Genomic DNA, 15,674 nt, shown 5'->3' with positions numbered 1-15,674 from the left:
CAGGGAACAGGAGAATCGACGTTTCGGGCATAAGCCTGAAGAAGGGCTTATGCCCGAAACGTCGATTCTCCTGTTCCCTGGATGCTGCCTGACCCATTGAGTCCACTCTGTCATTCAATGAGATCATGACTGATCTGATAATCCTCAACTCCATTTTCCTGCCCTTTTCCCCCTTAAACCCTTACTGATTAAAAATCAGCTGAGAGAGAGGGTCTTGATGATAAGCTGAGAGAGGTAAGTACTCAGTAGGCTGCTAATGGGGAGGGTAAGTGACATAGAGGAGGGTGATCACGTTCTGAAATTATTAAACATGGTGTTGACTCCTGAAGGCTGTAATGTGCCTCGACAGAGCATGAGGTGTTAAGACCATAAGACATAGGAGCAGAAATCAGGCCATTCAGCCCATCGAGTCTGCTCTGCCATTCAATCATGACTGCTAGGTTTCTCCTGCTTTCTCCCTGTCTCCCTTGAACCCTTTGACAATCAAGAACCTATCTAGTTAATCTTAAATATACTCAATGACCTGGCCTCCACAGCTTTCCGTGGCAAGTGAATTCCATAGATTCACCAGTCCCTGGCTCTTGCTCCTCCAAATTGCACTGAGATTCTTTGGAGCACTGCAGTAAGCTTGACAGAGATGCTGACGAGGGAACATGGTGGGGGAGGGGGGTGTTGAAGAGGCAGGGAACTGGGAGCTTTTACAGAGTGAGGGTACAGTTCCACAAAGTGGTAGCCTAGTTGGCGTTTCACCTCCCCAGCGTCGAGGAGACCACACTGTGAGCAGTGAATACATTCAACTGGATTGAGTGAAGTGCAGATAAAGTTTGGGCCCTTGGATACTGAGGAGGGAGGGGGTAAATGGGCAGGTGTTACACCCTCAGCGATTGCAGGGGAAGGTGCTGTGGGGGAGGTGTTGGTAACAGAGAAGGAGTGGAATATGTCTGGTGGTGGCATCTTGCTGGAGGTGGCAGCAATGGCGGCTGATGATCCTTTAGATGCTGAGGTGGCGAGGTTAGAGGTGAAGACCAGAGGACCCTTAAGGGAGTGAGGGCAGAAGTATAGGAAATGGGTAAACATGGCTGAGTGACTGGGAAACAGATAATGTCTACAGGAGGTGTGAACGGTAGGATTTGGAACAGCGGCCATTATTTGAGCTCTTGAAACAATGGGGGCAGGTTTAAATTTTAGCTCCTAATCCTAGGTGCAGGATTTTATTCAGAGTATTTCTACAAGGGTTTCATGACAATAGCAGTGACTCAGCCCATGCTGCTTCACTGAGATGTTTTCAGTTTTCATGGCAGAGAAAGAGCAGCAGCAGGGAGAGGGAGAGAATATCCCTGGGAAGTGTGACAGATTGACAGCTCCCATGCACTAACAGTTCACTCGCCCATCAACAGCAAAGTAGGTCGCTGGGCTATCACACCGTGCCCCCTCGCTTTGAACTGTATCCATTACTGACGGCAGCCAGCGATGGTGTCGTCAGCATGCCCAGTCAGTGACCTACATTTCCCTTCATTTCTTCTGTCTTTATTTTGTTTTTCTGACTCCCAGCTGGGGCACGTCTCGATTATTCACCCGTCACCTGAGACTGTGATTATTCATCAGCCATTCCAATGTTTAGCAAAACACAAGCACTTGACAGTTCAATGCCAAAAGAGCAATTCTGCTTAGAAATTGTGGAAAACAAAAATCAAATCACTTCGGGGAGAAAAAATCCCCAGAAAAAACAAAGCACTGCAGATGCTGGAAATCTGACAGCACTTTGAATGTTGTTCTGATCACAGACCTTTAAATAAATTTAATCCCAGGCTGTCCCAGTCCTTGAAGCGTTTGAAGACAGTGCAAAGAGAGCTTTACCCTGTATCTAACCCCGTGCTGGCCCTGTCCTGGGAGTGTTTGGATACTGTGTAGAGAGAGCTTTACCTGTAGCTAATGTTGTAATCTCTGGGTCTCTCTCCAGCTCTGCACTGTCCTTTCCCCTTTGTTGCCCAGTCTGGAGCCCTAAACATTAGTCCCATACCCTGTCCTTCAATATCCGTCACTTGTATTGGAAAGGCTCTTGCAGACTGAACTGAGTCACTGAGCTTGAGCTTCTCTCTCTATTCCTGTTCAATGTGTCCTTCTCCTGGAGCATTCAGTGCGATGTTTTCAGACTCTTGTCTTGTTTCTCTGATTAACAAACAGACCTTAGGGTGCGAACTCCTTGAAAGTGGAGTCACAAGGTAGACAGGGTGGTGAAGAAGGCGTTTAGCATGCTTGCCTTCATTGGCCAGTGCTTTAAGTATAGAAATTGGGAGGGCATGTTGTGGCTTTACGGGATACTGGTTCGACCCCTTTTAGAATACTGTGTTTAATTCTGGTCTCCCTGCTATAGGAAGAATGTCGTTAAACGCAAAATGATTTGGAAAAGATTTACAAGGATGTTGCTGGATTGGAGAGTTTGAGCTACAGGGGGAAGCTGAATAGACTGGGGCTGTTTTCCCTGGAACATCGGAGGCTGTGGGGTGACCTTATAGAGGCTTATAAAATCATGAAGGACATACATAGAGTAAAAAAAAAGATCTTTTCCCCAGGGTGGAGGACTCCAGAACTAGAGGGTGTAGGTTTAAGATGGGAAGGAAAATATTTAAAAGGGACCTAAGGGACAACTTTTTCACAGAGGTTGGCACATGTATGGAATGAGCTGCCGGAGGAAGTGGTGGAGGCTGGTACAATTGCAGCATTTAAAAGGCATCTGGATGGATATATGAATAGGAAAGGTTTAGAGGGATATGGGCCATGTGCTGGCAGGTGGGATTAGATTAATTTGGGATATCTGGTCAGCATGGAAGAGTTGGACCGAAGGGTCTGTTTCTGAGCTGTACCTATCTATGATTCTAATATCACAGCTCCCTACACTGAAGGATATTTCATTTGTACTTGAGTGAATGTGACCAGCCTTTTCTGTACACAGCTGATCCCGCATCAGAATTTTGTAAAGTTGGCTGCGTGTGGAATATTGACCAGGACACTCTTGAGCTTCCCAAGCATTTCATCTTAGAGTGCCATAATCACTTGGAACACCAGAGGGAGTCTGGGTTTAATTCCTCACCAAAAGGAGAGTGCCTCAGACAGTGCAGCACTCCCCTCATTGAATCACACCAAGATCTGCCTCTGATAACCACTGAGAAAAGCTAATGTGTATTGGACAGGGTTTAGTTTCCCCTTCGTTGTGGCTCAGTTGGTACTACTCCTTTCCTTGCCATCAGAAGGTTCTAGGTTCAACTCCTAATCCAGCAATGTAAATATAAAGTTCAAGGCTGATGCAGAGTCATAGTCATACAGCACAGGAACAGACCCTTCGGTCTAACCAGTCCATGCTGACCAGAATCTCAAACTAAACTAGTCCCAGCTGCCTGCTCCTGGGTGAACTGTTAAATCTAGGGCAGTCAGGCGGATGTGAAATATCCTTTTGGCACTATTTTATCGTACAGCTGGGGGTTTTCCCTCATGTCCTGACCAATATTTATCCTGCAGCAAAAAAAAACCCAGTGTTCTGAGGAAGAGTCACTGAACCTGAAATATTAACCTTGCTTTCTCTCCACAGATGCTGCCAACCCTGCTGAGTTTTCCCAACAATTTCTGTTTTTATCCCTCATCAAATGTCTCAAAATCAGACATGGTCTGGTTGCTGTCATGTTGCTATTTGTGGGATCTTGTTGTGCGCACCTTGGCTGCCTCGTTTCCTGCCTACAAAAACGATGACTCTTTCCAAAGCGATTGATTGGCTATAAAGCACTTTCGAGATGTGGTGACAGGCGATACAGAAATGCAAGTCTTAACAACTTGTCATTTTTTTGCTTTGGGCACAGATGTGACGGAGTGGACGTCCTGGTTCAATATCGATCACCCCGGTGGGAACGGAGACTTTGAGCGTTTGGAGGCCATCCGCTTTTATTACCGGGAACGGGTGTGCGCCCGGCCACGGTCTATTGAGGCCCGCACAACGGAATGGGTGAAGGCAGAACAAACTGGCGAGGTTGTCCATTACAGCCCAGACAAGGGCTTCTGGTGCATCAACAAAGAGCAGCCAGAGGGCAGGATCTGCTCCAATTATCACATCCGCTTTCAATGTCCTGTGGGTAGGTGGCATCTCTCCTGATCCCGGAACCCTGACAAACATTCCTTTTCAATGTCCTTTTCTCTCTCTTTCCTTCTTCTGCCTGACCTAAAATCCCCAGCTTCTTGCCATGTTCATCTCTCTCCAACTTTTTTTTTAAAGAAAGCAACTACATTTACTCATGAATTGTGAATGTTATGTTTGAACCAATTAATTGAATAAAATAATTAGATACTTTGTGTGATGATATGCTGAGGGTGGTATTTCCAACTTTACAGTTTCTAGGTTGGAGCTCTGCAAGAACAGCTTCTTCCCCACTATCAGATTATGAATGATCTTTCTCTGCACCTTCTCTGTTATATTCTGCATTCTGTTCTATTACCCTGATGTGCTTATATAAGGTATGAATTGTCTGGTGAACACGCAAAACCATACATTTCACTGTATTTCAGCACGTGACATTAATAAATCAAATCAAGGTGGTGCATAGTTTACATCTCTCCTCAATACAAAGTTGACACTAATTTCTCTACATATATCATGTGTATTCTCAATGCCTGCTCCATGCTACAGTTCTGCCTTCCAGCTCTTCCTACAGCTTCTTTACTTCTGAGTTCATTCAACTTAATTAATCAGACACAGGGAGACACAATAGTAAACAATGCAGTTTGGACTTTTGTGGTACAGTGGTAGTGTGTCTTCTGGACGAGAAACAGGGGATCAAGTCCCACCTACTCCAGAAGTGTGTAACAACGTCTTTGAGGGAGTTGGTTAGAAGATGTCGTGAACACTGAAATGAGGGGAGCGGCTATGATGGCTGGCTCCGTGTTGGAACTTGAATGTGTTGACCTCACCGCCTTGTTTGTGAACTCTTGTTCTCAGTTCAAGCCTATTGGTCAAACTGGTCAGCGTGGAGCTCGTGCTCAGTGACCGCGTGCGGTCATTCGGGGATCCAAGCTCGCCAGCGCACCTGCACAAACAACATGCGGTTCCGTTTCATCATGGCTCCGAAATGCAAGGGCAAGGCCATTGAGCGGCGAGACTGCAGCACCGAACCCTGTCGGGGTAAGAGCTAAACACACTCCACCCACTGAGCCATTGTCCACCCACCCATTCACTCACCCACCCATCCATTTGCCCATCCATTCAGAGCCATGTGTCAGAATTAGAGAAACCATAGAGACAGTTTTCCTCTGACACACAGTCTCAGGTTCCAGCCTGATCCACCATTCAACCAGTTCCTGCTTATTTTGGACTTTAACTCCATCTACCCGCCATGGTTTCACATTCCCTCATACCTTTAACTAACTGCATTCTGATTTCCTGTTTTCTGACTGTAAGGGACCTGTCTTTGCCTTTGCCAATCTTTTCCTTGTCCCAGCTTTTACAATCGAATCGGTAACTTCAGGCCAGTGTGAAGCACTGTGCAAGTTCTCACTATGCTGACCCTGGTAGATACATCACAGGTAGGTAAGACTCTGAGACGGGACTGTGTGGGTTAATTTAGACCATAGACCATAAGAAATAGGAACAGGAGTAGGTCATTCAGCTCCTCAAACCTGCTGCGACATTCAGTATGTGGGTGATTTTCTTACTGGTTAAAGATGAACAGTTATTCTGGAGCACAGGGGTACTGGGTATCTTGTACATAGTTCACTGTAGGCTCAAGGGCAGGTAACTGACCACAAGGTAAACAAAATCTTAACTTTTCTCTCCAGGCCCTAAACTCAGGAATTAAGAACATCACATTCAGTGGCTGGCGTAGGTCATTCAGGCCCTCAAGACCATCTGCCTTTCAATATAATCATTACTGACTGCACTTTCCTACCTATCCCCATAACCCTTGTCTCCCTTATCAATCAAAAATCTGCCTAATGCTGCCTTGATTAGACTCAATAAACCAACCTCCCATTTTCTGAAGATCCTCTGAGAGAAGTAATACCTGCTTCATCTAAAGGATTTACTCCGTGCCTCTGACTTCCTCAGGGTATGGGGCTGTCTGTGTTTTATTTAGTACGTTTTCTGAGGCTTCTGCACTCAATTACTCCTTTCATAATTTCTGAACCGTTCCTCTCGCCTGGCCCTCAGGTTAAACTCACCACTGCTCACTTGCTCCTCTTTCTCTTTCCCACTCACATTTAATGTGAGCATTCTTACTTCATTATTATCCCTGTTAAATTTGGAGAAAATAGTGCTGGAGATTGAGGAGAAATCAGAAATGCACAAGCTATGGCAGGTATGGATAAAATAGTCTAAGAGAAATTGTACTCAGTGGTTGATTATGAGGGAAGGACAGATGTAAGGCTTTGGGTGAGGAGGGCGATATGAGGAAGGATTTTGTTACGCAGTGAGTGGGAATGACCTTGAGTGGTGTTTAGTGGTGGTGGAAGTGACGATAATTGATTTTTAAAAGGAAACTGGATGAACACTGGGGGACCTCAATAGGGGAGGTGATGTTCTAGTAGCATGATCACTACACCATTCATCTAGAGACCCAGGCAATGTTCTGGGCACCTGATGGTGTAATTTAAATTCATTTTGAAAAATCTGGTGTCATGGGTTAACAGTAACATGAAACTGTTGTCAATTATTGGGGAAAAAAACCCACCTGGTTCAACCATTCCCTTACCTGGTCTGGCCTACACGTGACACCACACCCGTAGCAATGTGGTTGGCTCTTAACTGCCCTCTGGATAATTAGGGACGAGCAATAAATGTTGGGCTCGCCAGTGACACCCACAACCCATGAATGAATAAAACAAGCTACATGGAGAGTGTGGGACCACAGTGCTCCCTCTACACTGCATGGCTGCTCAATGCTCTGCTCCCAGCAGCATGGTGTCCTGTTGTGGAAGATTTACCTTACACAGATCTCCACATAGTGGCAGAAACAATTACCAGGAGTGTAGCAGCGCTGCACCAAGGGTCAGCATGGATTTGATGGGCTGAATTACCTCTTTTTATGTACTGTAACAACTCTATGGCTGTAAGATCTTGCTCCTTCCCTCTACAAGACTTCTTTAAAACTCTTTGTTAAAAATCACACAACTCCAGGTTATCGTCCAATGGGTTTATTTGGAAGCACTAACTTTTGGAGCGCTGCCCCTTCATCAGGTGGGTGTGGAGTATACTCTGGAGTATATATAGCACTCTGAAAGCTAGAGCTTCCAAATAAACCTGTTGGATGATAACCTGGTGTTGTGTGATTTTTAACTTTGTCCACTCCAGTCCAACACCGGCTCCTCTAAACTAAAACTCATTGGCCAAGCTTTTGGTCACCTTACGTGGCTCAGTATCAAACTTTAGTCTGTTCATTGCTCCTGTGAAATGCTGTGGGATAGTTTACTACATTTCAAGGTGCCACATGAATGCACATTGTTGTTTTGCTGCTATGATGTATCCACCACCCCCTCCTCCCTGCCCCCCTTGATGTAATTTATTAGTACTGTTTCGAAACGATATGCTGATTTCACTTACCTGCCCTCTGCCCTCTGACACCACCCTCTGATCTTGAAGAGGCTCATTGGACAGACTGGGGCCCGTGGAGCACGTGTTCGGTCTCGTGTGGAACAGGTCACATCCTGCGTCGCCGAAGCTGTGTCCAAACCCCAGAAAGGACGACTTGCATTGGCCGGCCAGTTGAAGTCCAGAAGTGCAGCCACACTCCTTGTGCAGGTAAAGAATATGATCTACAAACATGGGCAGGACTTGTACAGTTAATGGTGAGGTGTTGGGTAGTGCTGTAGAACAGCGGGACCTAGGGGTGCAGATACATAATTCTTTGAAGCTAGCATCACATATAGACAGGGTGGCTAAGAAGGCATTTAGCACATTTGCCTTCATTGCTCAGTCCTTTGAGTACAGGAATTGGGAAGTTCGGTTGAGGTTGTAACGGACATTAGTGAGGCCTCTTTGGAGTACTGTGTCCTGTTCTGGTCTCCCATTTATAGGAAGGAAGTTATTAAACTGGCGAGGGTTCAGAAGAGGGTATGGAAAGTTTGAGTTATAAAGAAAGGCTGGGATATTTTTCCACTGGAGAGTAGGAGATTGAGAAGTGACCCTATGGAGGTTTATAAAATAATGAGGGGTATAGATAGGGTTAATACAAAGGAAATTGCAACACAGGAACAGGCCCTTCAGCCCTCCAAGCCTGCACCAATCCAGATCCTCTATCTAAACCTGTCGCCTGTTTTCTAATGATCTGTATCTCTCTGCTCTTTGCCCATTCACGTATCTCTCTAGATACAGCTTAAATGACGCTATCGTTCCTGCCCTACCACCTCCACTGGCAATGTGTTTCAGGCAATCACCACCCTCTGCATAAGGAACATTCCTCGTATATCTCCCTTGAATTTTCCCCTCTCTCCGTGAACTCGTGACCCCAAGTAATTGAGTCCCCCACTCTGAGGAAAAAGCTTCTTGCTATCCACCCTGTCTATACCTCTCATGATTTTATAGACCTCAATCAGGTCCCCTCTCAAACTCCATCTTTTAATTAAAAAAATCCTAATCTACTCAACCTCTCTTCATAGCCAGCGCCCTCCATACCAGGCAACATCCTGGTGAACCTCTTCTGCACCCTCTCCAAAGCATCCACATCCTTTGGGTAATGTGGTGACCAGAACTGTACGCAGTATTCCAAATGTGGCCGGACCAGAATCTTATCCAACTGTAACATGACCTGCCAACTCTTATACTCAATACCCCATCCGATGATGGAAAGCATGCCGTATGCCTTCTTGACCACTCTATCGACCTGCGGGGCCACCTTCAGAGTACAATGGACCTGAACACCCAGATCTCTTTTCCCCAGGACTTTTCCATTTACCTTTAATTTGCTCTTAAGTTGGATCTTCCAAAATGCGTCACCTTGCATTTGCCTGCAGTGAACTCCATCTGCCATTTCTCCACCCAACTCCAATCTATCTATATTCTGCTGTATCCTCTGACAATCCCCTTCACTACCTAATACTCCACCAATCTTAGTGTCATCTGTGAGTTTGTTAATCAGACCATCTATACCTTCCTCCAGATCATTTATATATATCACAAACAACAGTGGTCCCAGCACGGATCCCTGTGGGACACCACTGCTCACAGCTCTCCATTTTGAGAAACTCCCTTCCATTACTACTCTCTGTCTCCTGGTTGCCCAGCCAGTTCTCTATCCATCTAGCTCGTAAACCCTGGAGCCCATGCAACTTCACTTTCTCCATCAGCCTACCATGGGGAGTTTTATCAAACACCTTACTGAAGTCCAATGTATATGACATCTACAGACCTTCTTTCATCATCACGGTATGGTGTTCGGCATCTTTTGCCTAGGATGGGGGATTTCAAGTTTAGGGGGCACATTTTTAAGGTGAGGGGGGAGATTTTAAAAAGACTTGAGGGCCTGTGGGCGGTTTGTGTGTGGAATGAGCTTCCTGAGGAAGCAGTGGGTGTGGGTACAATTACAATGTTTAAAAGACAATTTGATAAGGACATGAATAGGAACAGTTTGGAAGGATGTGGCCCAGGAACAGGCAGGTGGGATTAGTTTAGTTTGGGATTATGTTTGGCGTGGACTGTTTGGACCGAAGCGTCTGTTTCTGTGCTGTATGACTCTGTAACTGTATGGACAAGGTTGGTCTTGTAGCCTCTTTCATTCCTTAGGCCACCCCTAGTGCATTTCGAGTCCCTGAAGGTCTTGTTATTGGAAAGTATAGTACCTGCTGTGATGTGGTAACACACTGGTGCTCAGCACAATCCAACAACCAAGTCATTTAGTGATACAGAACTTGAGTATTGCTGTGAAAAGATGCATTTTGTTTAAGCTTTTCACTTTGCACTTATCAGGCCAATTTGCAAGTAAATGGGAAACAACATTTTATACCGTATGAGAAGATAATGTTGATAGGTTGATTGACAATGAACTCGAATTGGCAGACACATTGCCTGAGGACTGTAAGAATTTCTTTGGCAACCAGAGTAAGATTGTCAGTCATGGTTTGTACTGGGAGCTGCTTAGGCCCCTGTTCGCAGACCGAAAGAACATGTACACAGAGTGCATCTATTTCAACTCCACAAAACAGGGGATGTCCATTCACTGGCCAATTCTCAGGGCAATGCCCTGTGTCAACCTGCCTGGTTTAAATTTAAACAAAGCTTTGCTGTTAACTGTCTCTCATCATCTAACTGGCACATTCTAAATGGCAACACTTCTATCCATGGAAGCATTCAAGAGGGCCTTGTTTCTGTTCGAATGATCATCCAATGTGCAAGGCTTGGGGGAAAAGGCAGAAGAATGGCGCTCGGTTAAAATGCTCATTTGATGAGCTGGAACAGAGATGATGGGCTGAATGGCCTTCTACTGTATGGTAACCCTGCTGTGACTCTAAGCTGAGAGGGAGCTTTAATTTTGACTGGAAAATGTTTCATTCTCCGATGCAAAATACTCCACTCCAGGTCATCCTGGAACGGCAGAGGTGCCAGAAAACCAGGTTATGCCCACATCGTCACCCTGAGATTCGGCCAAACCTGCCTGAGATTGTGAAGCTGGTCAATGAGCTCCTGATAGCGGTGTTGAGGGAGATAGCAACTTCCGTGAGGCACTGAGAGAAACCCAAGTGTGGGTTCAATTCCCGCATTAGCTGAGGTTTCTCTCTCTCTTCTCTCCTCGTGTCTCTCTCTCTCTCTCCCTCTCTCCTCCTGTGTGATAGTAATAACACTGAAAAGGTAGCTCCCGCATAAAATCTCAACAAGGCAGAAAGAGGCCATTCAACCCATAGATTCTACACTGACCGGCTCAGTGATTAGCACTGCTGCCTCACAGTGCCCTAGACCCGGGTTCAATTTCACCGTCGGGCGACTGTCTGTGTGGAGTTTGCACATTCTCCCCGTGTCTGTGTGGGTTTCCGGTTTTTCCCACAGTCCAAAGATGTGCAGGTCAGGTGAGTTGGCCATGCTAAATTACCCGTAGGGTTTAGGGATGTGAAGGGTTGGTGCATTAGTCAGAGATAAATATAGAATAATGGGTTTGGGTGGGAGACACTTTGGAGGTCGGTGTGGACTTGTTGGGTCGAAGGGCCTGTTTCCACACTGTAGAGACTCTAAATTCAAGGCCAAAGAGCATTCCATGCAGATCCACCCCCCCCCCCCAATATTATCTGCATTTCCCATGGCTAATTCACCTAGCCTACACATTTCTCGACACTATGAGGCAACTCAGCATGGTCAATCCACCCTAACCTGAGCATCTTTGGACTGGAGGAGGAAACCTGCACAGACATGGGGAGAATGTGATAACTACAAACAGACAGTTGCCCGAGGTTGGAATCGAACCCGGGTCCCTGGCGCTGTGAGGCAGCAGTGCCAACCACTGAGTAAATGTGTTCGGAAGATCCTTCATTGACTTGTGTTTTGTTGCGTTTTTCTTTATCGCCATCAGCAGTGGAAGTTTCTAGCGAGGTATATAAATATATCTCCACCCCCGCCAACCCCGGCACACACACACTCACTCACGTTTTTTTAAAACTGAAACAAGTGGGGAGGTTGGATATCTGTCAGTGCTGTCAGGGTTTGGATATATTTCCAAATCACTCAGTGTCAGGGGTGAACACAGTGTATAATGTGGGAACAAAGCACCCTGCAATTAGAGTCTGCAAGCAACTCCTCACCCTGAGGAGTAATTTAATTTTAAGCAGAAGGCGAGGCACTTTCACACACTCCCTGTCAGAGGAATCACCTCCTTTGATCCCTCAGGCAGCAATCCTCATTAAAGGGACAGCACTGTTGCACACAGTGTACAGGAAACCTCTTGTGTCACTTGGCGCTCTGTTGGTCGCACTTTGTTTCTCCTCTCATTAGGTCAAGCCCATTCCACAACTTGTGGTCAATAATATCAGCTGCTGCTCCCAGTGCCAATAGCGAAGGGGTGCTGCTGTCACTGTTTAGAAGTTAAACAAACCTGACTTCTCGGGTCAGGGGGGTCATCAAATATCCCCTGACCTTTTATTTCAAGGATAAGCAGGATGGGAGTGATCAACATTCAGCCTGGTCAATATCCACCCCTTCACCAGGCTTCACTAAAGAACAGATTCGCTGTTTGTTCTCTCATTTCTCTTGTGGGATCTCGCAATGCACAAACTGACAGCCAAATCTCCCACAGCAGTGATTACACTTCAACAAGAATTTCATTGTGTTTGGGAACATCCTGAGATTGTGAAAGGTTCTATGTAAATGCAGGTCACTTCTTGTGTTCTCGAACTTGTTTTAGTTTGGAGAGAGTCACCAATTTGGGATAACTACTGTCACAAGGGAGCCAGGGTGTGGGTACAATCCATCTGGTTGGCATGTTTAATGGTGTTGTTTCAGCTAAAATGTAAACTTCATCTGACATAAAAATGTCTACAGATGAATACGTTTTAGAGAGGATGCTGAGCTTTGAAGGCAGCGAAGATGATCAGAGGGATGTGGATCTGAAAGAATCCAATGCCAGAGTTTGGAGATAACCATACTGAGAACCAGAGAAATAAGAACAAAGTGCTGGAGGAACCTCCCCATCCCCACCACCAACCTCACCCCACCACCAACCTCACCCCACCACCAACCTCACCCCACCACCAATCCTCACCCCACCACCAACCTCACCCCACCACCAACCTCACCCCACCACCAACCTCACCCCACCACCAATCCTCACCCCACCACCAACCTCACCCCACCACCAACCTCACCCCACCACCAACCTCACCCCACCACCAACTTCACCCCACCACCAACCTCACCCCACCACCAACCTCACCCCACCACCAACCTCACCCCACCACCAACCTCACCCCACCACCAACCTCACCCCACCACCAATCCTCACCCCACCACCAATCCTCACCCCACCACCAACCTCACCCCACCACCAACCTCATCCCACCACCAACCTCACCCCACCACCAACCTCACCCCACCACCAACCTCACCCCACCACCAATCCTCACCCCACCACCAACCTCACCCCACCACCAACTTCACCCCACCACCAACTTCACCCCACCACCAACCTCACCCCACCACCAACCTCACCCCACCACCAATCCTCACCCCACCACCAATCCTCACCCCACCACCAACCTCACCCCACCACCAACCTCACCCCACCACCAACTTCACCCCACCACCAACCTCACCCCACCACCAATCCTCACCCCACCACCAACTTCACCCCACCACCAACCTCACCCCACCACCAATCCTCACCCCACCACCAACCTCACCCCACCACCAATCCTCACCCCACCACCAACCTCACCCCACCACCAACTTCACCCCACCACCAACCTCACCCCACCACCAATCCTCACCCCACCACCAACTTCACCCCACCACCAACCTCACCCCACCACCAACCTCACCCCACCACCAATCCTCACCCCACCACCAACTTCACCCCACCACCAACTTCACCCCACCACCAATCCTCACCCCACCACCAACCTCACCCCACCACCAACCTCATCCCACCACCAACCTCACCCCACCACCAACCTCACCCCACCACCAACCTCACCCCACCACCAATCCTCACCCCACCACCAACCTCACCCCACCACCAACTTCACCCCACCACCAACCTCACCCCACCACCAACCTCACCCCACCACCAATCCTCACCCCACCACCAATCCTCACCCCACCACCAACCTCACCCCACCACCAACCTCACCCCACCACCAACTTCACCCCACCACCAACCTCACCCCACCACCAATCCTCACCCCACCACCAACTTCACCCCACCACCAACCTCACCCCACCACCAACCTCACCCCACCACCAATCCTCACCCCACCACCAATCCTCACCCCACCACCAACTTCACCCCACCACCAACTTCACCCCACCACCAACCTCACCCCACCACCAACCTCACACCACCACCAACCTCACCCCACCACCAACCTCACCCCACCACCAACCTCACCCCACCACCAACCTCACCCCACCACCAACCTCACCCCACCACCCTCACCCCACCACCAATCCTCATCCCACCACCAACCTCACCCCACCACCAACCTCACCCCACCACCCTCACCCCACCACCAACCTCACCCCACCACCCTCACCCCACCACCAATCCTCATCCCACCACCAACCTCACCCCACCACCAACCTCATCCCACCACCAACCTCATCCCACCACCAACCTCATCCCACCACCAATCCTCACCCCACCACCAATCCTCACCCCACCACCAATCCTCACCCCACCACCAATCCTCACCCCACCACCAATCCTCACCCCACCACCAATCCTCATTCCATTTCCCACCCCCACAACCACCTCCCCATCCCACCACCAACCTCACCCCACCACAATCCTCACCCCATCTCCCACCCCCACAACCACCTCCCCATCCCCACCACCAATCTCACCCCACCACAATCCTCACCCCATCTCCCACCCCCACAACCACCTCCCCATTCCCACCACCAACCTCACCCCGCCACCAATCCTCATCCCATCTCCCACCTCCACAACCACCTCCCATCCCCACCAGCATCCCCCCCACTCCCACAACCAAACCATCTCCCAACCCCACCGCCATTCTGCCTCCCCCACCCACACAATCACCCCACCCACCCCGTACCCAACCTCCCATTCCCCCCTAACTCCCGCAACCATCCACCCCCCTCACTTCCCTACCCCCACCACCCCACTCTCCTACCCCCAGGCCCCCCCATCAGGTTTGGCAGCGGCCAAGGGAAACAACAAATGAAATGTTTCTGCCCTCACAGGTGCTACCAAACCTGCTGAGTTTCTCCAGCACTTTGCTGTTATTTCATATTTCCAACATCTGCAGCATTTAATTTTTATTTTGAGTTGAAGTAGTGTGCTTGAGAAGGTGTGGGCTTGATGATGTATACCCAAGGCCTGGCACGCACAAACTGGCACCTGTTAAATCCACTGGATCCATCAAACCAATGAAATAATTTCAGCAGCAACTACACCTAAAAATTAACCAATTAAATGTGGATCAGGATCTTGACCATAATTGCTAATGGGGCTCCTTTTGGTTCTCAATTAAATTCCTTCTTGCACATTCATACTGGACTCTTTCCACTGTTTGTGGATCATTAATATCTGTGTTATCAACTGGCGTGTCTCTTGCCAATTCAGTATGACAGGAACTCGGTGTCACTTAGAAGTGGACATCAATGCCCACCTTTTTACTAAGTCATCCTTAGGATTGTGAGGATCACTGGCAAGGCCAGAATCTATCCCCCATTCCTAATTGCCCGGTGTTGAGATCCATCTATAGACTAGACCAGGCTGTAATGGGCGGATTTCCTTCATTTACTGAACCTGACTTTTTTTTTACAGCAACTGTAGTTGCCATTAGATTGGCTTTACTGTCACGTTGGGATTCAAGCCCAATTCCCTAGAGCATTGGCCTGGGGTTCTGGATTACAGGCCCAATATCTTGATCACCATGCCACCAACTCCAACCACAGGTCCCTGCATGTGCCATAGATGGTTGTACACTTGAGCAATGCGCACATTCCCTGCCCCGCTACTGTCCAACTTGGTGAATGG

General features: G+C 48.1%; 1 protein-coding gene and 1 long non-coding RNA gene across 4 annotated transcripts in view; one reads left to right on the top strand and one right to left on the bottom strand.

Moving 5' to 3' along the window:
• Positions 1-15,674, top strand: part of cilp2 (cartilage intermediate layer protein 2) — a 38,915-nt gene that overhangs the window by 6,436 nt on the left and 16,805 nt on the right. For all 3 annotated transcript variants that reach the window (XM_043721474.2, XM_043721473.2, XM_043721472.2), the window contains 3 exons: positions 3,852-4,121; positions 4,982-5,164; positions 7,616-7,774. In XM_043721474.2, the coding sequence (XP_043577409.2) occupies positions 3,852-4,121; positions 4,982-5,164; positions 7,616-7,774 (612 nt within the window). The remainder of the gene's footprint in view (positions 1-3,851; positions 4,122-4,981; positions 5,165-7,615; positions 7,775-15,674) is intronic.
• LOC148142488 (uncharacterized) overlaps positions 1-15,674 on the bottom strand; it is a 61,835-nt gene that overhangs the window by 41,087 nt on the left and 5,074 nt on the right. The window contains exon 2 of the long non-coding RNA XR_015751797.1: positions 7,577-7,788. This is a non-coding gene — a long non-coding RNA (uncharacterized LOC148142488). The remainder of the gene's footprint in view (positions 1-7,576; positions 7,789-15,674) is intronic.

This window comes from Chiloscyllium plagiosum, unplaced genomic scaffold (assembly GCF_037043375.1).
Source record: "Chiloscyllium plagiosum isolate Xiang-an unplaced genomic scaffold, Cpla_swu_hap1 HiC_scaffold_28, whole genome shotgun sequence".
Taxonomy (NCBI): Eukaryota; Metazoa; Chordata; class Chondrichthyes; order Orectolobiformes; family Hemiscylliidae; genus Chiloscyllium; species Chiloscyllium plagiosum.
This window is presented reverse-complemented; position numbering and strand designations above follow the sequence as displayed.